This window comes from Sturnira hondurensis, unplaced genomic scaffold (assembly GCF_014824575.4).
Source record: "Sturnira hondurensis isolate 20B ecotype Veracruz unplaced genomic scaffold, ASM1482457v3 Scaffold0017254, whole genome shotgun sequence".
Taxonomy (NCBI): Eukaryota; Metazoa; Chordata; class Mammalia; order Chiroptera; family Phyllostomidae; genus Sturnira; species Sturnira hondurensis.
Genome location: NW_028089885.1, coordinates 2709232 through 2733100, shown reverse-complemented (window position 1 = coordinate 2733100; position 23869 = coordinate 2709232). Strand labels below are relative to the sequence as shown.

The following is a 23869-nucleotide window of genomic DNA, read 5'->3' as shown; positions in this document are numbered from 1 at the left end:
TCCACTGAGGAGCTCAGCAACAACAAGGCCACACTGGTGTGTCTGATCAGTGACTTCTACCCCGGAGACGTGACAGTGGCCTGGAAGGAGAATGGCAGCCCTGTCTCCCAGGGCGTGGAGACCACCAAGCCCTCCAAGCAGAGCAACAACAAGTATGCAGCCAGCAGCTACCTGAGCATGTCAGCCAGCAAGTGGAAATCTGCCAGCCAGTTCAGCTGCCACGTGACGCACGATGGCCGCACCGTGGAGAAGGCAGTGGTCCCCTCCGAGTGCTCCTAGGACTCTGAGCCCCTACATTCAGGGTCCTGCTCAGCCAGTTCGCCTGTTCCCCAGCCTCAGCTGGAATCCAGGGACTTCCTCCATCGCCAGTCAGTTCTGACGGGACACATCTCACCCCCGTCCCTCCTCTACTTCTCCTTAATAAAGACCTGATCATTTATCATAAACTTGTGATGTGAATTCTGTGTCTGGATGGGCCTCTAGGTTAAAGGGTCAGTAATTAAAGGAGGGGGTAGTTAAAACCCAAATTCCCCTTTGTCATTGTCCTGCCACCCAATCCCCCAGGGAGCATGCTAGCTCTGTGTTTGGGGGAAAGCCTGATCCTCAGCAGGTACTTGTCCTGCAGGGAGACCCACTGAATGTAGGCTTTGTCCCCTGGGAAGGGAGAAGGGCTGAGTGACCGGGATCTGGGGGCCCTGAGGAACAATCAGGGAGAAAGGAGGAGGGTGACAGGGGAGCCTGAAGCACAGAGGCCAGGAGTTTATGTTCAAATGTTTTGGGGATCAAATTCAAGCTCAAGGTTACCCCACCCAGGAACTAAAGGACCATAACCATGAAGAGTGTGGACATCTGAATTCAGTCAGGGAGAGAGCTCATTTAGGCCTGGGTGATGGACAGAGCTGATGATTTCAGCCTGCATGAGTGGGAGACACAAAAACACAGGGTCACTGAGAAAGAACACTGTCCTGGGTGCAGTGAGGACATCAGGAGAGAGGTCACTTTCAGAGGAGGGAGTGAAGTTAGCTTGGGGCAGATTAGCACAGGGTAAAGTGAGCATGGTCAGGGGGTACAGCAAGGTCTTGTTTTCATGGCGACTGGGAGATTTCAGACCCCCTGTGCACAGCCCCTCAGTTGTCACTCGCTGTGGCTAAGTCCATGGTGCACCTGCAGCCTGGTGTCAGAGACACCCTCCCTCCCAGGCCCTGAGGTGGGGGTGGTCAGCTCACAGATGTGCAGGCCCAGCAGGCTGCCAGCCCACAGCTGCCAGACTCTCTGGCTTCCCTGTGTGAACCTCCAGCTCTTTGGTGACTTGGAGCTGCCCTCAGCACTGCTGCTGGGTGTCCACAGCAGCCCAGGGACAGCGGCTATAAGGGCAGGGAGCTCTGGAGCCACAACAGAGCAGGAGGGGCCTCCTTGGAGCCTCATCACAACTGCCTCTGCTCCAATCACACCCAAACACGTGGAAGGAGGACTAGGGGTCCCAGTGTCCCACAGCATCTGTCTGACCCCTCCCCTGAATCTGAACGTTTGGGTCCCTCCAGGGAAGGGGCTGCCCAGCTCTCTCTCATCTTGGTGGCCCTGCTGCTACAAGGCCTGAGTGTCCCTTCCATGTTACACCACTTTCCCATTCACTTTGTGTGATTTTTTATTGTGGAAAACTGGAGACACAAACATGAAAACGCAGATGAATAGAAATGACCTCATGTTTTTATCAACAAGTCCCCCAAGTCATTGATTCTCTTATCACGCTCAGCCAACAAAACCATAGTAACTCCTATCTTATGCAATATGTTCAAGCAAATCCCAGATGCAACTCTTCATCTGTAAGTATTTTGTCAGGGTGCTGGGAGGCAGGGCCTTCAGGGGTAACTATGTTATCATTGTCAAGCCTCAGCAGAAAGTATCAATAATTTCTGATATCAAAAAAGCACTTTCTCATTAAATGATTCATTGTTTTCATAGTGTATTTTCTTCATTATAGTTTACATAGAGTTATACTTGGTTATGTTTATTGTTTGTTAGTTTGTTTTCTCTCTGTATGGGGATTAGATGAAGTTCCACATACTGATTGGCAGATGCCGGCTCTCTAACTGTGTCTCAATTTGCTCCAGATTTCCGTGCAAGGAGGCAGCTTCGGGCCTGGAAGGGCTGGTGGTGCTGTGTCTCCCAGGGTCAGGGTGTGGTCCCCAGGCTCCCCACACAGTACCTGAGTGGGTTTCTCTGCCTCGTGTCCCTACAAAGTGGTTCTGGCCTCAGAGGCTTCATGAGGTCCAGGTTGGACTGGGGCAGAATTGATCCCAGATGGTTGCTGACTTTGCACCTAGGGTCAGATTGGCCTACTTTGAGTGGCCTAAGCTGCTGTCTTGTGCAATGACTTGCCCACCAGATAGGAAGGAATGCATCATGGGAATTCTTAGCTCTGCCCTCCTCCTGCTCTGAGTGCCCCACAGGCAGAGCCTTCAGCAGCTCTCTCCTCACCCCGCAGGGCGCTTCACACCAGGAAGAAGGGAGCAATGGAGACTCTCCTCTGTTGTCCGCCAGGTCACAGAAAGTCCTTTTGGCCCTGCCTTCCTGTCATGGTGAACGGTTCCTGCTGAGCAAAGTGGCAAAGGACATGGTGTGAATGAGTCTGCTGTGTGAAATTGGCACCATCATTCTCCAATAATGACCACAGTGTGGCTGCAAATGTGGACATTTGTCCCCTGGGAGCCTCTATGGTGGGAAAGGTGCTTCTGGATGCCGTCACCTGACCCCAGGTGATCTCTATGGCTCCTACTTCAGGGTCACACCGTAATGTGTCTCATCTTGGGCAGACCACCTTTTGGCCCGAGATGAGACCCTGGCACAGATTCCCTTCAGTGCAAAGGGGAATTTAGGGCCACAGTCAAGGTGCTGCTCGTATTCCCCTCTGATGAAGGAGAGCCACCATGGCATCACCAGACCCTTCTCAAAATGAGATCAGATGGAGGGACCACAGGGAACACTCGCAAGGTCACCTTATAGGAAGGAAGCCATTTCCTACTAGGGCACCCTGACTTCACCCAGTACAGTCCTACACTAGGCTGTCACTAGAGAAGACAAGGCTGGACTCCTATTTACATGATGTTAGGACATAGAAACTGGCCAATAGACTCTGCACACAGGCCACCTGCCCTTCTTTGGAAGGGAAAGTAGACAGGAAGGATTGTACTCTGCCCTCCCCTCATCATCTTTCCAAGGAATTGGGGTGGTTAGAACCTATAAGCAATGCACCAGCTATTGCCATGGAAACCCATCATCGTGACACCAGTGCCTGCCAAACTCATCCCAAATCCCAGGAGACACAAGGGGGGACAGCATGTTGGACACCAAAACCAACTGGGGGAATTGCTTCCCAAAACCCTGTCCCTATACATGCCCTGTGTCACCCACCCTGCATCTGCTTGTGGGGGAGGGAGTGCGTGTGCCCCACGGAGAGAGGACAGCAGCCTGGGGCACAGGCCTGGGCTTCCTCCATCACAGCTGCAGGTGGGGGGCTGAGGGGTGGGGCAGGGCCTCCCTCAGAGGTTTTTGTATGAGCCTGTGTCACAGTGTCGGGTGTTCGGTGGAGGGACCCATCTCAGCGTCCTAGGTGAGTCTCTCATGCCCTGTCCTTCCCTGCTCTCCCAGCACCTTGGAAAATTTTCCTTTGATTCTACTCCTTTTCTTCATCTTTCCCCATCCAATAGCCAAGATTTCACCTAGGATCCCAGCTACTGGGATTCTGACTTCTCCTATTCCTCTTCCTACTGTCCTACTTGCCCCCACTGGCCACTATCAAACCTTCAGCTCTGGCCCCGGAGACAAAGGAATAGACCGTGTGATTTGTGGACTTTTCTCTGTGTCTGCCAGGTTCAGGCTGGATTCCTGGCCTCTGTTCTTCACTCTCTTTCTGGCCCTGTGTATCAGATTTATTTCTAGGGGTTACTAGGGGTCCCACCTCAAGGAAAAGAGGGGATAAGTAGTATTGAGGCTGTGATGAAACGCAGACTTTTCAAGAACCCAGAACCCTCAAGACCATGGCTAGAGACACACAGGTTTAGAGTTAATGGAAGGACCTCCGGGGTGCGGGATTATGGTCACGGGACAGGAACTATGCAGGCATGGATGGGGCCTGCACACAGCTGCCATGAAGTATCCTTTACCAGTCTTGGGTGGGAGAGCCGTGCAGGAGAGAGAACACAGTGGGGAGGAGAAGGTGCTGGAGAAAGGGTCGTGCAGTGGCAGGGCATGAGGACAGTTGTCCTGCTCTGGCTCCCCAGGACAAATTTCACACAGAGAAGGGCAACCCTACAGCATGAAGGCTCTAGCTGTATGACCAGTTTCCTGAGCCTGCAGCGGGTGGGATAAATGTACAAGGGCAGAGACTGAGGACAGAACAAAAATGTCTGTTGACGAGTCAAGATGCTGTCATGACAGAGAAGGACCAGGAGAGAAAGATTTCAGAGAAAAAGTGACCCCTTCAGACAAAGATCCCAGGAGCTCAAAACAGAAGTCTCAGGTCAGAAATGTACAGAGACTGGCCCCAGAGGAGCTCAGAGACCTCATATCTTCTCTCTAGGGACAAAGAGGACAGACAGCCCCTGTTATGAGGAAAAGTCAGAGGCAAGAGGGTGACAGTCTGGTGTCAGTAGAGTAGAAGAGGGATCGAAGGACATGTGAAGGCAGGGGCCCAGGCTCCCGGTTTCTCAGGAAACTGGGGACTTGTGTTAAGAGCACAGCTAAGTGTTGTGCATGGCAAGGACACTCAGACCCAGAGTGGCCTCTGAGATAGACACCTGACCTCCTCCCCCTCCCCCACCCCACAGGTCAGCCCAAGTCTATACCCTCGGTCACTCTCTTCCCGCCATCCACTGAGGAGCTCAGCAACAACAAGGCCACACTGGTGTGTCTGATCAGTGACTTCTACCCCGGAGACGTGACGGTGGCCTGGAAGGAGAATGGCAGCCCTGTCTCCCAGGGCGTGGAGACCACCAAGCCCTCCAAGCAGAGCAACAACAAGTATGCGGCCAGCAGCTACCTGAGCATGTCAGCCAGCAAGTGGAAATCTGCCAGCCAGTTCAGCTGCCACGTGACGCACGATGGCCGCACCGTGGACAAGGCAGTGGTCCCCTCCGAGTGCTCCTAGGACTCTGAGCCCACACAATCTGGGACCACACCTATTCCCCACCTCTCCATGGTACCCCTGGGATTCCCCCAACCACTATTCTAATACTAGGCTGGTGTCACTGCCTCCCCATTTCTCCATTTTCTCAATAAAACCCTGGTCATATATCATTGTGTGACTTTATGTGTGTTCAGCATCTGATGTCGTCTCCAGGATACAAGGGTCCTCACCCAGACTCAAGGATTGCTTTAGCATGAAATTCTGCTTCTCTGGCCTCCCACCCATCTACTCCCTAGGAACCAGCTGTGTTTTCAGTACTGGGTGGAGCCATGACCCAGAAAATGAACTTGACCTGCACTGCTGGCCCCAGGGACCCTTGTCATCTGGGAAGGGAGAAGGGTTCAATGAGGGGCTTCTGACCACATTTTAGGGTCGGGGGAAAAAGAAAAGAGTCGGGGAGGGTCAATGTAAAGAATCTGGGGGAAAAGATCCTTCAGCCAAGCCTTGTTTTACAGGAACAGCTGTTTAACTTTGCTGTTTTCTCAAGAAACCCACTGGAGTGAACCATTACAAGGTGAGGGTTTTGTTATGGGCTTGTCACCACAGAAATCTGGAGCAATGTGTCCCTTGAGGACCTGTCTCAAACTCCCTCACTGGACCGTAGCTCAGGAACACCCTGACAGTTCCTACAGCAAACACACAGCTCCTTCCGGGAGGGAGCAGGTGAGCACCATCACGAGGGTAGGACACGAGACGAGGAAGGGCACCGTTCCCTGCACTGAGGAGGCAGCACGTCCTGTCCCAAAGAGGGTGAGTGGCCTGGTGTCATGAGTAGAGGGAGGCCTGGTGAGAAAACCTCAAAGCAGGGGGCCTCTTCACTCTGGACACAGCAGGGGCAATCCCTTCAGGGTATGTGTTCCCTGGTGAAGAAGAGAAAGTAGAAAGTCTTCTTTTATTTCCCACTTCACAAAATGAGGATAAGGTTCTCTTCAGCCCTACTAAGGGGACAATTAACATATAAAACAATGACAAAGGACACACTGTGTCTGTATCTGCTGTGGGAGAACAAGGCAATGATCCTCTAGTGTCCACACCAATGTGGTCGCAATGATGGAACTTCTCTGCTAGAGAATCTGCAAGGGGCTCCCTTGGGCCCTGACAGGACCTGGGAACATCCACGGCTCCTTCATATGGACGACACCATGATGGCTGCTCCCTGTGCCTTTCCAAACCCGGGGCTGGAATCCATCCTGACGGAGTGCCCTGAACACGAGTGTAGGATTCAGGGAAACCAGACCCTCATGCTATAAAACCTGATCGTGGAGAGAGAAGGAGTCTCCCAAGTTCCTGGCAGAGGACAGCTTAGCATTCCTTGCAGTACAAATTGAGGAGTCCCTCTGGGCAATCCCAACCTCACAGGTCCACAGGCAAGATGAGGCTGAGACCTCAGGACGCAGCTGGGATCTGTACGTGCATTCTCTCGACTACCGCTCACCAGCATCACGCTCCTTCCTGCTGGGGCTGCAGGACATTCCAAACCCCTGAAAGAAGAGACCTTCTGCTCATTCACATGGAACTTGACCCCTTACAGACACAAATGCCTCCAAGAAATGCATCTCCAGTCCTGGTCTAGGTCATGGAGATAAGAGATCCCAGAGAACTGCTACATTCTCCAACCTGGCAGCCTACTCTTGAGTGCATAGAATCATAGGTCCTGTTACTTGCTGCAACTTGTAGTTGGGGTGGGGGTTATGGGACCCATACAGAGCAGACAACACCCCGGGTTCAGGCCCAGGCTGCCTCCATCACAGCTGCAGGTGGGGGCTCAGGGGTGGGGCAGGGCCTCCCACAGAGGTTTTTGTATGAGGTTGTGTCACAGTGTTGGGTGTTCGGCGGAGGAACCCATCTCAGCGTCCTAGGTGAGTCTCTCCATCCCTTTCTTCCCCGCTCTCCCACCCTTTTGTGCAATTTTCTGCTCTTTCTGCTTCTTTCCTGAATTCAGTCTCAGCCTGTAGCCAAGCTTCCAGCCAGGATCTCAAACTTGGGACCCTGAGCTCCTCCTCTCCCTCCTCTTACTGTCCTGCTTGTCTCCATGGGCACTCTCAGAACTCTTTCTCTGATGCAATGGACAGAGTGACTCGGGGACTCTTCTCTGTGTCTGCCAGAGTCAGGCTGCATTCCTGATGGGCTGTGTTCTGAGTTCCCCGTCGAACCTCTTGTACCAAAAATTTGTTTGAGCAGTAGGTTACTAGCAGTCCTCTCTCAAGAGGAAAGGAGGGTAAGTCGTCCTGAGGTGTGGTCCCATAGAATTTTACGACACCCCTTGGACCCTCAGGACCTTGGGTATAGAGGCACAGGTCAGAGGTGAAGGGAACATTCCTAGAGATGAGAGATTCGTGATCATGGCCTGGGAACGGTGCGGGCCCTGACAGAGCCCGCACACAACTGCCATGCAGTGTCCTTTACCAACTGGGACAGGAGAGCCCTAAAGGACAGAGAACACAGTGGGGAGGAGAAGGTGCTGGAGGAAGGGTCATGCAATGACAGGGCACGAGGACAAGGGGGGCCCCTGGGTCTCTGCAGGACAAACTGCGCACCAAAAAGGGCAGACTCTGCACCAGGGAAGCTCTAGCTCTATGACCAGTGGGCTGAGTGTGCAGGGGGTGTGACAAATGTGCAAAAACAGAGACCTGAGGACAGACTGAAAGACATCTATTGGACTAGCCAAGATTCTACCATGACAGAGAAGGGCCAGGAGAAAGAGATTTCAGAGAAAAATTGGCTCCTTCGAACGGAGACCCCAGGAGCCCAGCAGAGGAATCTCGGGTCAGAAATGTACAGAGACTGGCCCCAGAGGAGCTCAGAGACCTCATATCTTCTTCTCTGAGGATAAACAGAAGGCCAGACACACCTGGTCATGAGGAATAGGCACAGCCAAGAGGATGACAGTCAGATGTCTGTATGACAGATATTCGTCCAAAAGAGAGGTGAAAGTAGGTGCCGGGCTCCAGGTTTCTCAGGGAAGTGGGAACTTGCATTAACAACACAGCAAACTGTTGCACATGAGAAGGACCCTCAGACCCAGACTGCCCTCTGAACTAGACACCTGACCTCCTGTTCCCCTCCTTTTCTACCCGACAGGTCAGCCCAAGTCTGCACCCTCAGTCACTCTCTTCCCACCCTCCACTGAGGAGCTCAGCAACAACAAGGCCACACTGGTGTGTCTGCTCAGTGACTTCTACCCCGGAGACGTGACAGTGGCCTGGAAGGAGAATGGCAGCCCTGTCTCCCAGGGCGTGGAGACCACCAAGCCCTCCAAGCAGAGCAACAACAAGTATGCGGCCAGCAGCTACCTGAGCATGTCAGCCAGCAAGTGGAAATCTGCCAGCCAGTTCAGCTGCCACGTGACGCACGATGGCCGCACCGTGGAGAAGGCGGTGGTCCCCTCAGAGTGTTCCTAGGTCCCTCACTCTGCAACTCCCTTGGTTGGAACCACAGGACCCTGGACAAATCTCCCTACCAAACCCCAATCCATCTCCCTCCTGAATAGAATCATCTATCAATAAAATACCTGCCTGGTCAATCAGACACCATGTTTTCTGCTCATCTTTGCTTTACTCATTTGTGTCCAAAGTCCACCAAATGCAAAGTGGACACAACCCTCTGGCCATGAGAAACATCTTCAGGAAAATAGCCTCCGTGTTTCCCTAAGTGGCAGTTTCACTCCTAATCTCAACGGCCTGTAGAATGTTCCAGAAAGGAGGAGAGGGCAGCATGGCCCAGGAGAGCCCTCCCTTTGCAGCTGTCCTACTACTGCTTTCGTCCTGTGGACCATGTCCAATCCCAAGGCTTGGTCCCCACAGACAGCAAAGTCCTGCTTGAGCGCACTTCCGGGGAATCCTCATTCTTCTTCTTCACTAGCCTTGCATGGCCCCCACCCCATCGGGAAGCTTCTCATCCTCAGGTTTAGGAACTCCCTTCCTGCTTATACACCCCACCACCACTATTCCTGCTCTCCCGGTGAGGACATGTGATGTCTTCAGTTACCAGTCCCTCACTGACACTCTCACCACAGGACCCTCAGTCTCTAGGACCTGGTCGCTCACTCTCACACTCTCTGCAGTGACCCTCACCTCTCACAGGTATCAGCAGGGTCCCCGCTCTATGTGAGGCCCCTCAGAGACAGGACAGGCCTGCTCTCTCCATCCCTTTCCAGGCCGGCCCCTACTCATCCCACCACAAGGTCTAATGTCTAGTGTTCCCAGTGACCTGCCTGCACCTCTATCAAAGTCAGGAATCAAATTCTGAGAATGGGCCATTGACTCTTCAATAATCAGTTCACCTCCTATGGGTGAAATTAGAACAGTAACACACACACACGTGTAGGCCCACATACACATACACTCACACACATGATGTTCATGAAGACACAGGTCCATTGACAAAGATGCCCTTAAAGGGCATCGTTCTGAGAAGCCCTGGAGAAGTTCAGGGAGAAAGGGTTCGGTTGGGACCCCAGGTGCACATGAACAAAGAGAGGCAGCTCACTGCAGTCCCGGCTCTAGAGACAGTCAGGGACCAGACAAAGGGCAGGGACACGCTGGTCCAGATTGAGAGTGAGATGGGAAACCTGATGGAGTTTCTAGGAGGGGGAACAGCCTTCAACAATAGGCTGGCAAGGGCGGGGGGGAGGGGGACGGGAGAGTGTTCGGTGGCCCTGAAGCTGTCAGAGAAGGACCCCAGGCATGTGTGCACCTTGAGTGAGCCCTGCAGATGACATACAGGACAAGAATGAGGGCTGAGCCCCTGGGTGTCAGGTTCCCACTCACAACACACACGTTCAGCCTAGGGCTGCAATGTCTTTGGGAGGCTGGCGGTGCACCCTGTGCGAGTGACTTTGGTGAACTGGGACATCTGGCACTCGGGGTGTAAGGAGGCTCAGGAACTCGCACACTGAGCACTCACAGAAAACACTGTACTGGCACAAGTGACCACCTACCTGACCGTGCAGGGTCCTGAAGGGGCCATTCCACCTCTAATTCAGCCATGGACTCACACAGATTGAAGCTACCCACACTGTTCAGGAGGGGCTCAGTGACTGTCCCAATGAGGCTGGCTCAGCTGAGGCAGGGACACCGCAACATGGGTCTCTGCAGACTGGTCTGGGGACTGGGGGTGAATGTGATACTCCCACACACACACTCCCCATCCCCACCCCTGACCCGACTCCACCTCCTGTGCTGGGGGTGTGATGGCATCCAGGACCTCCCCACAATTCCCAGCTCTCCTCAGGGCTCCCAGCTCCATCCCCGTTCTGTATACACAGCCCTCCGCACCGACTGCACAGTGACAGTGTGCTGGGGGTTCGGCCAGAATGCGGCTCCTTCCCACAGGTGGAAGCAGGTGGAAATCCCGACAGCACTAGCACATTCTCTGCCGTGCCACGTCGTGATAGCCTAGATAGAACTCATGGAGTCCCAAGGTCCAGAGAATGGAACTTCTATCCACAGGGCCACCCTTGTAACTGCCCCCACCCCCCATCTGCCCGATCAGCATGCGTGACAAGGAGGCTGGACCTCGGGCCTCCCGTGCAGCTGCAGGTGGGCCTGGGCAGGGGCTGGAGGGGGTGACAGGAGGTTTGTGTTCGAGGCTGTGTCACTGTGTTATGTGTTCGGCGGAGGGACCTCTCTGACCGTCCTGGGTGAGTCTCCCCTTTCACTCCTGCTTGGGGTCCAGAGTGAACCTGGGCTGGATTGGTCTCCTTTTCTCATTTATGGGCTTGAGATGGGGTTGCAATCCCTCTGGCATCCTGGGACTCCCACCTTTGGCTGTCTGTCTTAGCCCTCTAATTCCTAACTCCTGAGGCACCTGCTGGGGACAAGATGGGAGCGTCCCAGGCTCTGTTTTCTGCCACTTTGCCCTGCGGCCCAGAGATCTGTCTCAGGGGCCGTTGCCTCTTCCCCTCCAGCAGCCTGGTCCCTCAGATCCCCAAGGCTGAGGGCTTAGGAGAGTGAAGAGGCTGAAGGGCCGTGAGAGAAGGGGTCTCTCCATGGTCGTCCAGGGGTATGGGATGTGGGTACAAAGCAGGGGTCCGCTGAATGGTACATGTGTGTGTCACTCTTGACTTCTGTCTCTTCTGGGTAAGTGGAAGTTAGCGAGGGGCGACAAGAGGAGATCCTCACTGAGACCCAGACACGAGGAGGAGACACAGGCACAGGGCAGACAGAGTGGAAGGGAGATTTCCCATGAGACAGCCTCGGGTGCTGGATCTTTCTCCCTCCCCCAGACGGGCTGAACCCGCAGACAGAACAAGTGGCAGGACCTCCTGACAGAACAGGTGGTGGGAGCTCCAGATGGAATAGATCGTGGGACAGTCGGGCCCCAATGACTGCCCAAGCCTAGAACAAGTGCCCAGAACACAGGCTGGGGTCACCTCCTGGGAGAAGTGACCAGGGCAGAGCCGGCCTAGCAGATAGATCTTCTAAGACAGCCAGATTCCCCAGTCAAGCTTACAGGACAGGAAGTCCCACTCAGAACAGTCCCAGACTCAGGCTAAGAACTCAACAGCCATGTTCCATGGAAACCCAGGTAGCCCCCTAAAAGTGAGCCCCCAGTGATAACACCCCTCGATCCCCACGTCTGTAGCCCTCAAGGGTTCTCTGCAGGCAGTAGGGCAGGGGCTGCAGCTACGGGGTCTGGGGACTGTGAGCAACATATGCCATCCCTCAAATGAAGGAGAGCCTGAGCCCAGGACAGACACAGGCCCTCTTGTGAAGACACTGGGCAAAGGAATTGGCTAGGGGTTGTGAGAAGGATAGATGTCCTCGTTCTCTAAGGACAGATGAGCTCTCAAGATAAAGGAGACAGAACCAGGGGAGCAAAGGGTAGGCTGGCAGGTAATGAGAACAGTGGACCTGACACGAATGATGGGCAAAATGGTAGTAACACTCCCAAGAGTCAGGTACTGAGATTTTCCCTACAGGAATTCTCACTCCCATCACTGACTGGACAAAGGGGACTCAAGATGGAACTGGGGTCCATGCCTTAAAAATGGGTGCCTGCTACTGGCATAAATGTCTAAAGACTGAGGTCAGGAGCTTCCAGGATGGATCCTGAGACCCTGACCTCTTCCCCCTCCCCCACCCCACAGGTCAGCCCAAGTCTGCACCCTCGGTCACTCTCTTCCCGCCATCCACTGAGGAGCTCAGCAACAACAAGGCCACACTGGTGTGTCTGCTCAGTGACTTCTACCCAGGAGACGTGACGGTGGCCTGGAAGGAGAATGGCAGCCCTGTCTCCCAGGGCGTGGAGACCACCAAGCCCTCCAAGCAGAGCAACAACAAGTATGCAGCCAGCAGCTACCTGAGCATGTCAGCCAGCAAGTGGAAATCTGCCAGCCAGTTCAGCTGCCACGTGACGCACGATGGCCGCACTGTGGACAAGGCAGTGGTCCCCTCCGAGTGCTCCTAGGACACTGAGCCCCCATATTCTGGGACTCTGCTTACTCACATCTCCCATTTGCCACCTCCCCACTGTGCCCCTGGGACTGCCACCCCTGTCTGCTCAGACTGGACTGGTCTCAGTGCCTCTCCCATTTCTACATTTTCTCAATAAAGCCCTGGTCATTTATCACTGTGTAGATCTATGTGTGTTCAGCATCTGATGACATCTCCAGGATAAAGGGTTACTCATCCAGGTTCAGGGGTGACTCCATTGTGAAACTGCTTCCCTGGCCTCCCACCCACCTATTCTGCAGGAACCAGCCATGATGTCAGTGCTGGGGGGAGGCATGACCCAGAAGATGACCCTGCAGGCCTGGCCCCAGGGACCTGGTCCTTGTCACCGGGGAAGGGAGAAAGGCTAAGTGAGAGGCTTCTGGCCACTTTTCAGGGTCAGTGGGAAATGATGAGGCTGGGGAGGGTCAATGTTAGAAGTTTGGGAAAAGAAGGCCCTTGAGCCAAGCCTCGTTCTTACAGGTACAGCTGTTTAACTTCCCCATTTCCTCAAGAAACCCACAGAGGTGAACCATTTGAGGTGAAGACTTTTGTCATCTGCCTGTCACCACAGAGCCACAGAAATCTGGACCAATGTGTCCCTTAAGCATGTATCTCAAAGTCCCTCATGGGACCCTAGCTCAGTCAGACACTGACTCCCCTGCAGCAAACACACAGCTGGTTCCCGGAGGGAACAGGTGGTGTCCGCCATCGTGAGGGCAGGACACGAGCTGAGTAAGGGCACCTTTCTGGGTGCAGGGGGAGCACCGTGTCCTGTCCCAGAGAGGGCATGTCACCTGAAAGTTGAGAGTAGCAGGAGGGAGGTTCAAAGGTCCTCAGGTCAGGGGTCTTGTGCACTCTGGAAAACAGCAGGGTCAGCCCTCACACACACACACCCTCCCCCCACTGCCTCCCTGGTGACTCAGCACTTTCTTTAATCTCAGGACACCACACCCACTTTGCCTCATCACCAGGGAGCCTTCAGCTGCTCTTCCTTCTTACAAGAGTGTGAGTTCTCTAGTGAAAAACAGAAAGTGAAGAATCTTCTTTTATTTCCCACTTCACAAAATGAGGATAAGATTCCCTTCGGCCCTATTAAGGGGACAATCAACATATAAAACAATGACAAATGACACATTGTGTCTTTATCTGCTGTGCAAGTACAAGGAAATTATTCTCTAGTTTCCACCCCAGTGTGGTCGCAATGATGGAACTTCTCTGCTAGAGCCCCTGCAGGGGACTTCTGGGGACCCTGACACACCTGGGAAAATTGATGGCTCCTGCATATACACGACAACATGATCCTTGGTCCCTGTGCCTTTCCAAACCCTGGGCTGGAATCCACCTTGAAAGGGCGCCCTGAGCATGAATGTAGGATTCAAGACCATCAGATCCTCATCCCATAAAACCGGATTGTGGAAGGAAAAGAGGAGTCTCCACAGATCCTCATGGAGGACGGGCTGGCAATGCTCGCCATACAGGTTGAGGGATCCCTCGGGGCAATCCCAAACTCATATGTCCCCAGGGAAGATGAGGCTCAGACCTCTGGGTGCAGCTGGGGTCCACTGGTACATTCCTATGGCTACTGCTCCTTAAGGTCATGGTTCCCCTGGTGGACTTGTGGAATCTCCAAACCCCTGAATGAAGAGACCTTCTGCTCATTCAAGTGGAACTAGACTCCTGATGGCACAATGTCTCCTAAGAATTTGGTCTCCAGTTCCGGTGAAGGTCATGGAGACAAGGGATCCCAGAGAACACCTACATTCTGGAGCCTGGCTTTCCAGGCAGCCTACTCATGACTACAAGGAGATACTGGTGCAGTTAAATGTTGCAGCTGGGAGTGGGGTCGGGGTTTCAGAGACCTACACAGAGCAGACAGGAGCCTGGGACAGAGGCTCAGTCTTCTTGCATCACAGCTGCAAGTGGGGGGCTCAAGGGTGGGGCAGGGCCTCCCACAGAGTTTTTGTATGAGCCTGTGTCACAGTGTGGTGTGTTCGGCGGAGGGACCCATCTGACCGTCCTAGGTGAGTCTCTCCTTCCCCCTCCTTCCCTGCTTCTCCCAGCAGCTTGGAAATTTTCTGCTGTTTGCAACCTTTTCTGAGTCTTGTCACATCCTGTATAGCAAAGCCTTCACACAGCATCCCTACCTGGGGATCCTGAGCTCCCTCTGTCCCTCTTCTTAATGTCTTTCTTGTCTCCAGTGGTCACTACCAGACCTTCAGACCTCGACTGCACAAATGGGTGGATGGACAGAGTGACTTGTGGGCTCTTGTCTGGGTCTGCCACGGTCAGGCTGGATTCATGAGGGGCTCCAATCTGTGTTCCCCTTCCAGTCCCGGTGTTGTAGATTTATTTCCAGGGGTTACTGATGGGCCCATCTTCGGGGGGGAGAATGGATAAATAGTACTGAGGGAATGATGATGTGCAGACTTTAGAAGGAACAAGAATTCTCGAGGTTATGGCTAGAGACACGCAGGTGTAGAGTTAAGTGAAGGATTCCAGAGTGTGAGGTTATGATCACAGGCCAGGAAATATGCAGCCTTAGGGGGCCTGCACACAGCTGTCATGCCGAGTCCTTTACCAACTGGGAGGGGAGAGCCCTGCAGGAGAGAGAACACAGTGGGGAGGAGAAGGTTCTGAGGGAAGGGTCATGCAATGACAGGAGATGAGGACAAAGCAGGTCCCTCACTCCCTGCAAGACAAACTTCACACACAAAAAGGCACACTCCACAGCATGAAGAGTCTAGTTGTTGTAGGATCAGTATCCTGAGTGTGCAGGGGGTGTGACAAAGGTACAAGGACAGAGGCTGAGGACAGACTGAAAGGCTTCTCTTTGACCCCCTAAGACCTGCTGTGTCAGGGAAGTTCCTGGAGAGATTTCAGGGAAAAACTGATGCCTCTGAACAAAGAACCTGAGACCAGCAGAGAAGGCTCAGGTCGGAATGGTACCGAGATTGGCCACAGAAGAGCTCAGAGAGCTCATATCTTCTTCTCTGGGGACAAATAGAGGGACACACACACCCTGTTATGAGGAATAAGCATAGCCAAGAGGGGGACAGTAACATCTCTGTATGACAGATAAGGGTCCAAAGGACAGGTGAAGGCACGTGTCCAGAGTCCAGGTTTCTCAGAAACCTGGGGAGTTGCTTTGCAAACAAAGCAATCTGTTGCACCTAAGAAGGACCCTCAGACCCAGACTGCCCTCTGAACTAGACACCTGACCTCCTGCCACTACCCCACAGGTCAGCCCAAGTCTGCACCCTCAGTCACTCTCTTCCCACCCTCCACTGAGGAGCTCAGCAACAACAAGGCCACACTGGTGTGTCTGATCAGTGACTTCTACCCCGGAGACGTGACGGTCGCCTGGAAGGAGAATGGCAGCCCTGTCTCCCAGGGCGTGGAGACCACCAAGCCCTCCAAGCAGAGCAACAACAAGTATGCAGCCAGCAGCTACCTGAGCATGTCAGCCAGCAAGTGGAAATCTGCCAGCCAGTTCAGCTGCCACGTGACGCACGATGGCCACACTGTGGACAAGGCAGTGGTCCCCTCCGAGTGCTCCTAGGACACTGAGCCCACACATTCAGGGTCCTGCTCAGCCAGATCGCCTGTTTCCCTCTTCTCCACTGGAATCCAGGGACTCCCTTCATCCCCAGTCAGTTCTGACGGGACACATCTCACCCGCGTCCCTTCTCTACTTCTCCTTAATAAAGACCTGATCATTTATCATAAACTTGTGATGTGAATTCTGTGTCTGTATGGGTCTCTAGGGTAAAGGGTCAGTAATTAAGGGAGGGGGTAGTTACAACACAAATTCCTCTTTATCACTGTCCTTCCACCCAGTTCTCCAGGGAGCATGCTAGCTCTGTGTTTGGTGGAAAGCCTGATCCTCAGCAGGCACCTGTCCTGCAGGGAGACCCACTTAATGCAGGCTCTGTCCCCTGGGGAGGGAGAAGGGCTGAATGACAGGGATCCGGGGGCCCTTAGGAAGAATCAGGGAGAAAGGAGGAGAGTGAAATGTGAGACTGAAACACAGAGGCAAGAAGTTTATGTTCAGATGTTTTGGGGATCAAATTCAAGCTCAAGATTATCCTGGCTGCACCATAACCATGAAGAGTGTGGACATCTGAATTTGGTCAGGGAAAGAGCCCTTTTAGGGCTGGGTGATGGACAGAGCTGATGATTTCAGCCTGAATGAGAGGGAGACACAAAAACACAGGGTCACTGAGAAAGGAAACTGTCCTGGGTCAATAAGGACATAAGGAAGGAGGTCACTTTCAGAGGAGGGGGTGAAGTTATCTTGGTGAAGATTAGTTCAGAGTAAAGTGAGTGTGGTTGGGGGGTACAGCAAAGTCCTATTTTCAGGGTGCGTAGGTGATTTCAGACCCCTGTGCATAGAACCTCAGTTGTCACTCACTGTGGTTCAGCCCCTGCCTGGTACACCTGCAGCCTGCTGTCAGAGACACCCACCCCCGTCCCAGGCCCTGACGGGGTATAGTCAGCTCACAGATGTGCAGGCCCAGCAGGCTGCCAGCCCACAGCTGCCAGACTCTCTGGCTTCCCTGTGTGAACCTCCAGCTCTTTGGTGACTTGGAGCTGCCCTCAGCACTGCTGCTGGGTGTCCACAGCAGCCCAGGGACAGGGGCTATAAGGGCAGGGAGCTCTGGAGCCACAACAGAGCAGGAGGGGCCTCCTTGGAGCCTCATCACAACTGCCTCTGCCCCAGTCACACCCAAACACGTGGAAGGAGGACTGGTGGTCCCACTGTCCCACAGCATCTGTCTGACCCCTCCCCTGAATCTGAATGTTTGGGTCCCTCCAGGGAAAGGGTCGCCCAGCTCTCTCTCATCTTGGTGGCCCTGTGCTACAAGGCCTGAGTGTCCCTTCCACGTTACACCGTTTCCCATTCACTTTGTGTGGTTTTTTATTGTGGAAAACTGGAGACACAAAAATGAAAACGCAGATGAGTAGAAATGATCTCGTGTTTTTATCAACAAGTCCCCAAAAAGTCACCGATTCCCTTATCACGCTCAGCCAACACAACCCTATTAACTCCTATCTTATGCATTATGTTCAAGCAAATCCCAGATGTAACTCTTCATCGGTAAGTATTTTGTGAGTGTACTGAGAGGTAAGGCCCTAGGGATAACTACGGTATCATGGTCAAACCTGAGCAGAAAGTATCAATAATTACTGATATCAAAAAAGCACTTTCTCATTTAATGATTCATTTTTTTCATAGTGTATTTTCTTGATTATATTTTACATAGAGTTGTACTTGGTTATGTTTATTGTTTGTTAGTTTGTTTTCTTTCTGTACGGGGATTAGATGAAGTTCCACATAGTTTTTGGCAGATGCCGGTTCTCTAAGTGTGTCTCAATTTGCTCCAGATTTTCATGCAAGGAGGTGGGTGCAGGCCTGGAAGGGCTGGTGGTACTGTGTCTCCCAGGGTCAGGGTGCAGTCCCCAGGCTCCCCACGCAGTACCTGGGTGGGTTTCTCTGCCTCGTGTTCCTACAAAGTGTTTCTGGCCTCAGAGGCTTCATGAGGTCCAGGTTAGACTGGGGCAGAATTGTTCCCAGGATGGTTGCTGACTTTGCACCAAGGGACACAGGTCAGATTGGCCTAGTTTGAGTGGGCTTAGCTGCTGTCCTGTGCAATAACTCGCCCACCAGATAGGAAGGAATGCATCATGGGAATTCTCTGCTCTGCCCTCCCCCTGTTCTGAGTGCCTCACAGGCAGAGCCTTCAGCAGCTCTCTCCTCACCCGCAGTGCGCTTCACACCAGGAAGAAGGGAGCAATGGAGACTCTCCTCTGTTGTCCGCCAGGTCACAGAACGTCCTTTTGGCCCTGCCTTTCTGCCATGGTGAACGATTGCTGCTGAGTGATGTGACAAAGGACACGGTGTGAACGTGTCTGCTGTGAACAGGCAGCCATTGTCCTCTTGGTATGACCACAATGTGGCTGCAAATGTGGACATTTGTCCATGGAGAGCAGCAGTGTGGAGGCTCCTCTGGATGCCCTGACTTGACCCNAAGTATTTTGTGAGTGTACTGAGAGGTAAGGCCCTAGGGATAACTACGGTATCATGGTCAAACCTGAGCAGAAAGTATCAATAATTACTGATATCAAAAAAGCACTTTCTCATTTAATGATTCATTTTTTTCATAGTGTATTTTCTTGATTATATTTTACATAGAGTTGTACTTGGTTATGTTTATTGTTTGTTAGTTTGTTTTCTCTCTGTACGGGGATTAGATGAAGTTCCACATAGTTTTTGGCAGATGCCGGCTCTCTAAGTGTGTCTCAATTTGCTCCAGATTTTCATGCAAGGAGGTGGGTGCAGGCCTGGAAGGGCTGGTGGTACTGTGTCTCCCAGGGTCAGGGTGCAGTCCCCAGGCTCCCCACGCAGTACCTGGGTGGGTTTCTCTGCCTCGTGTTCCTACAAAGTGGTTCTGGCCTCAGAGGCTTCATGAGGTCCAGGTTGGACTGGGGCAGAATTGCTCCCAGGATGGTTGCTGACTTTGCACCAAGGGACACAGGTCAGATTGGCCTACTTTGAGTGGCCTAAGCTGCTGTCCTGTGCAATGACTTGCCCACCAGATAGGAAGGAATGCATCATGGGAATTCTCAGCTCTGCCCTCCTCCTGCTCTGAGGGCCCCACAGGCAGAGCCTTCAGCAGCTCTCTCCTCACCCCGCAGGGCGCTTCACACCAGGAAGAAGGGAGCAATGGAGACTCTCCTCTGTTGTCCGCCAGGTCACAGAACGTCCTTTTGGCCCTGCCTTCCTGTCATGGTGAACGATTGCTGCTGAGTGATGTGACAAAGGACACGGTGTGAACGTGTCTGCTGTGTGAACAGGCAGCCATTGTCCTCTTGGTATGACCACAGTGTGGCTGCAAATGTGGACATTTGTCCATGGAGAGCAGTAGTGTGGAGGCTCCTCTGGATGCCCTGACTTGACCCCAGGGGATCTCTATGTCTCCTACTTCTGGGTCACAACACTATGGGCCTCATCTTGGGCAGACCAACACTTGGCCTGAAATGAGCCCCTGGCACAAGTCCCCTTCAATGTGAGGGGGATTTAGGGCCACAGTAAAGGTGCTGCTCATGTCCCCATGTGAATGAAGCAAAATAACACTGACAGCACCAGACCCTTCTCAACATGAGACCAGGTTAAGGGACCAGAGAGAACACTCAAGTTGACCTTAAAGGAAGGCAGCCATTTCCTACAAGGCCACCCTGACTTCACGCACTGCAGTCCCATATTAGGCTGTCACTGGAAAAGATAAGGCTGGCTCCCTGATGTGATGGTGGGGGACATAGCAGGTAGCTGATAGACTCTGTCCACATGCCACGTGCCTCTCCCAGGAAGGGAAAGATACAGAGGCGGGGATGTGTTCTGCCCTCCTTTCATGCCACCAGCAAATTTCGGTGATTTGAACTTATGAGAGATGTGTCGTCCATTGCCATGGAAACCCATCCATGGGGACACCAGTGCCCTTCAAACTCCTCCCAAATCCCAGGAGACATAGTAGGGACATCATGTCAGACACCAAAGTGAACTGGGAGAATTCCTTCCCACAGCACTCTTGCTGCTCATGGCCCATTTCACCTTCCCTGAAGCTGCTTGTAGGGGAGTGAGTACATGTGCCTCATGCTGAGCAGACAGCAGCCTGGGGCACAGACTCGGGCTTCCTCCATCAGTTGCAGGTGGGGGCTCAGGGGTGGGGCAGGGCCTCCCAGAGATGGGTTTTTGTCTGAGTCTGTGTCACAGTGTGTTGTGTTCGGCCAAGGAACCCATCTGACCGTCCTAGGTGAGTCTCTCTCCCATTCTTCTTGCTCTCATACACTTTGGGGCAATTTTCTGCTGTTTGTGCCCCTTTCCTGGGTTTAGTCTCAGCCTGTAGCCAAGCTTTCAGCCCCGACCTAAAGCCTTGGGACCCTGGGCTCCTCCTCTCCTTCTTCTTACTGTCTTGCTTATCTCCATGGTCACTATCAGATACTCACATGTGACCCCGCAGACAGAGGAATGCACAGAGTGACTTGAAGATCCCTCTCTGTATCCCTGGGTCAGGCGGGATTCATGACAGCCTCTGTTCTGTGTTGTCTTTTGAGTCCCAGTGTTCCAGATTTATTTCCAGGGGTTACTAGGGGTCCCATCTTTGGGGGACAGAATGGGTAAGTAGTATTGAGGGGGTTACAATGTGTAGACTTCTCAAGGAACAAGAACCCTCAGGGTCATGGCTAGAGACACACAGGGGTAAAGTTAAGGGAAGGAGCTCAGGAGTGTGGGGTTATGATCACGGGCAGGGAAATATGCAGGACTCTGGGCACCAGCGCAGAGCTGCCATGTAGTGTCCTTTACCAACTGGGATGGGAGAGCCCTACAGGAGAGAATACACAGTGGGGAGGAGAAGGTGCTGGAGGAAGGGTCATGCAATGACCGGGGATGAGGACCAGGCGGGTCCCTCAGTCTCGGCAGCACAAACTTCACACAAACAAAGGCACAATCTACACCATGAATACTCTAGCTGTGTGACCAGTGTGCCGAGTGTGCGGGGGGTGTGACACATGTACAAGCACAGAGACAGAGGACAGACAGAAAGACATTTCGTGGACTAGACAAGATGCTACTATGACAGAGAAGGTCCAGGAGACAGATTTCAGAGAAAAACTGACTCCTTCGAACGGGGACCCCAGAAGCCCAGAAGAGGTTTCTCGGGTCAGAAATGTGCAGAGACTGGCCCCAGAGGAGATCAGACAGCTCATATCTTCTTCTCTGGGGACAAACAGAAGGCCAGACACACCCTGTTATCAGGAATAAGCACAGCCAAGAGGGTGCCAGTCAGACGTCAGTGGAGCAGAGGAAGACACCAAGGACACGTAAAGGACAAGGTGTCAAGGCTCCGATTTCTCAGAAAAGTGAAAACTTGCGTTAAGAGCACACCTAACTGTTGTGCATGGCAAGGACACTCAGACCCAGAGTAGCCTCTGAGATAGACACCTGACCTCCTCCCCCTCCCCCACCCCACAGGTCAGCCCAAGTCCGCACCCTCAGTCACTCTCTTCCCGCCATCCACTGAGGAGCTCAGCAACAACAAGGCCACACTGGTGTGTCTGATCAGTGACTTCTACCCCGGAGACGTGACAGTGGCCTGGAAGGAGAATGGCAGCCCTGTCTCCCAGGGCGTGGAGACCACCAAGCCCTCCAAGCAGAGCAACAACAAGTATGCAGCCAGCAGCTACCTGAGCATGTCAGCCAGCAAGTGGAAATCTGCCAGCCAGTTCAGCTGCCACGTGACGCACGATGGCCGCACTGTGGACAAGGCAGTGGTCCCCTCCGAGTGCTCCTAGGACTCTGAGCCCCCATATTCTGGGTCTCTGCTTACTCACATCTCCCATTTGCCACCTCCCCACTGTGCCCCTGGGACTGCCTGCCTGTCTGCTCAGACTGGGTTGGTCTCAATGCCTCCCCATTTCTACTTTTTCCTCAATAAAACCCTGGTCATCTATCACTGTGTGACTGTATGCCTGTTCAGCAATTGATGACGTCTCTGGTATGAAGTGTTACTCTCCCAGACTCAGGGGTCATTCCAGCATGAAGTCCTGTGTCCCTGGCCTCTCCCCCACCCCTTCCCCAGGAACCACCTGTGATCTCAGTACTGGGGGAAGCCATGACCCAAAAGATGTTCTTGTCCTGCTAGGCTGGCCCCAGGGACCTTTGTCACCAGGGAAGGGAAAAGGGCTGAGTGAGAGGTTTCTGGGCACGTTTCAGGGTCAGGTAGAAATGAAGAGTTTCCGGGAAGGTCAATGGCAGGAATTTGGAAGAAAAAGGCCCTTGAGCTAAGCCTTGCTCTTACAGGAAGAACTGTTTAACTTCCCTGTTCCCTCATGAAACCCATTGGGGTGATCTTTATAAGGTGAGGATTTTTCTCATCTGCCTATCACCACAGAGGCGCTGAAATCTGGACCAATGTGTCTCATAAGCATGTGTCCCAAAGTCCCTCACGGGACCGTAGCTCAGTGAGACACTGACTGTCGCGCAGCAAACACACAGCTGATTCCCCTAGGCAGCAGGTGGTGTCCGCCATCAGGAANAGACTGGGTTGGTCTCAATGCCTCCCCATTTCTACTTTTTCCTCAATAAAACCCTGGTCATTTATCACTGTGTGACTGTATGCCTGTTCAGCAATTGATGACGTCTCCGCGATAAAGGGTTACTCTCCCAGACTCAGGGGTCATTCCTGCATGACGTCCTGTGTCCCTGGCCTCTCCCCCACCCCTTCCCCAGGAACCACCTGTGATCTCAGTACTGGGGGAAGCCATGACCCAAAAGATGTTCTTGTCCTGCTAGGCTGGCCCCAGGGACCTTTGTCACCAGAGAAGGGAAAAGGGCTGAGTGAGAGGCTTCTGGGCACGTTTCAGGGTCAGGTAGAAATGAAGAGTTTCCGGGAAGGTCAATGGCAGGAATTTGGGAGAAAAAGGCCCTTGAGCTAAGCCTTGCTCTTACAGGAACAACTGTTTAACTTCCCTGTTCCCTCATGAAACCCATTGGGGTGACCTTTATAAGGTGAGGATTTTTCTCATCTGCCTATCACCACAGAGGCGCTGAAATCTGGACCAATGTGTCTCATAAGCATGTGTCCCAAAGTCCCTCACAGGACCGTAGCTCAGTGAGACACTGACTGCCCTGCAGCAAACACACAGCTGGTTCCCGCAGGCAGCAGGTAGTGTCCGCCATCAGGAAGCAGGACACGAGCTGAGGAAGGGCACCGTCCTGGGTGCAGAGGGAGCACCGTGCTCTGTCCAAGGGAGGCTTAGCCCCAGGAATTCTGGAGTAGAGTGTGAAGGTCAGAAGAGCTCAGGGCAGGAGGCCCGTGGGCTACAGCCGGCTCTGCTCCCCCCTCCCCAGGACACAGCACTGCCCTGGAGCTCAGGGCCCCACACCCACTAGGCCCAACCCCAGGGGCCACTAACAGTTCTTCCTTCACCCCACAGTGTGTGTGTTTCTAGGGAAAAATAGAAAGTGGTGGTTTTTTCTCCATTAGCCACCACCCAAATGGAGGCAGAGACAACGCAACCCAACTAAGGGGACAACTAACATACAAAACGATGACAAATGACACATTGTGTCTGTATCTGCTGTGGGACTACAAGGCGATTATCCTCTAGTGTCCACGCCAGTGTGGTCGCATGATGGAACTTCTTTGCTAGAGCCCCTGCAGGGGGCTCCTGGGGACCCTGACACACC

The 23869-nt window shown here is 53.2% G+C and overlaps 5 gene segments (V, D, J or C); all 5 read left to right on the top strand.

Annotated features, from left to right (window-relative positions):
- Positions 1–3: 3 nt before the first annotated feature.
- Positions 4–442, top strand: LOC119001879 (Ig lambda chain C region-like; the record flags this gene model as incomplete). The annotated part of the segment is given in 1 exon segment: positions 4–442. A coding segment is annotated over 1 exon segment (276 nt), but the record flags the coding sequence as incomplete, so codon positions are not given.
- Positions 443–4147: 3705 nt separating this feature from the next.
- On the top strand, positions 4148–5292 carry LOC119001867 (immunoglobulin lambda constant 1-like). The segment is given in 2 exon segments: positions 4148–4172; positions 4827–5292. Coding segments are annotated over 2 exon segments (345 nt in total).
- A 451-nt stretch (positions 5293–5743) lies between these two features.
- On the top strand, positions 5744–22133 carry LOC119001866 (Ig lambda chain C region-like). The segment is given in 4 exon segments: positions 5744–5848; positions 6837–7044; positions 8267–8586; positions 21973–22133. Coding segments are annotated over 3 exon segments (633 nt in total).
- On the top strand, positions 10595–12755 carry LOC119001865 (Ig lambda chain C region-like). The segment is given in 3 exon segments: positions 10595–10607; positions 10692–10826; positions 12276–12755. Coding segments are annotated over 3 exon segments (468 nt in total).
- On the top strand, positions 18602–22127 carry LOC119001876 (Ig lambda chain C region-like). The segment is given in 3 exon segments: positions 18602–18616; positions 20393–20432; positions 21653–22127. Coding segments are annotated over 3 exon segments (375 nt in total).
- Positions 22134–23869: the final 1736 nt, after the last annotated feature.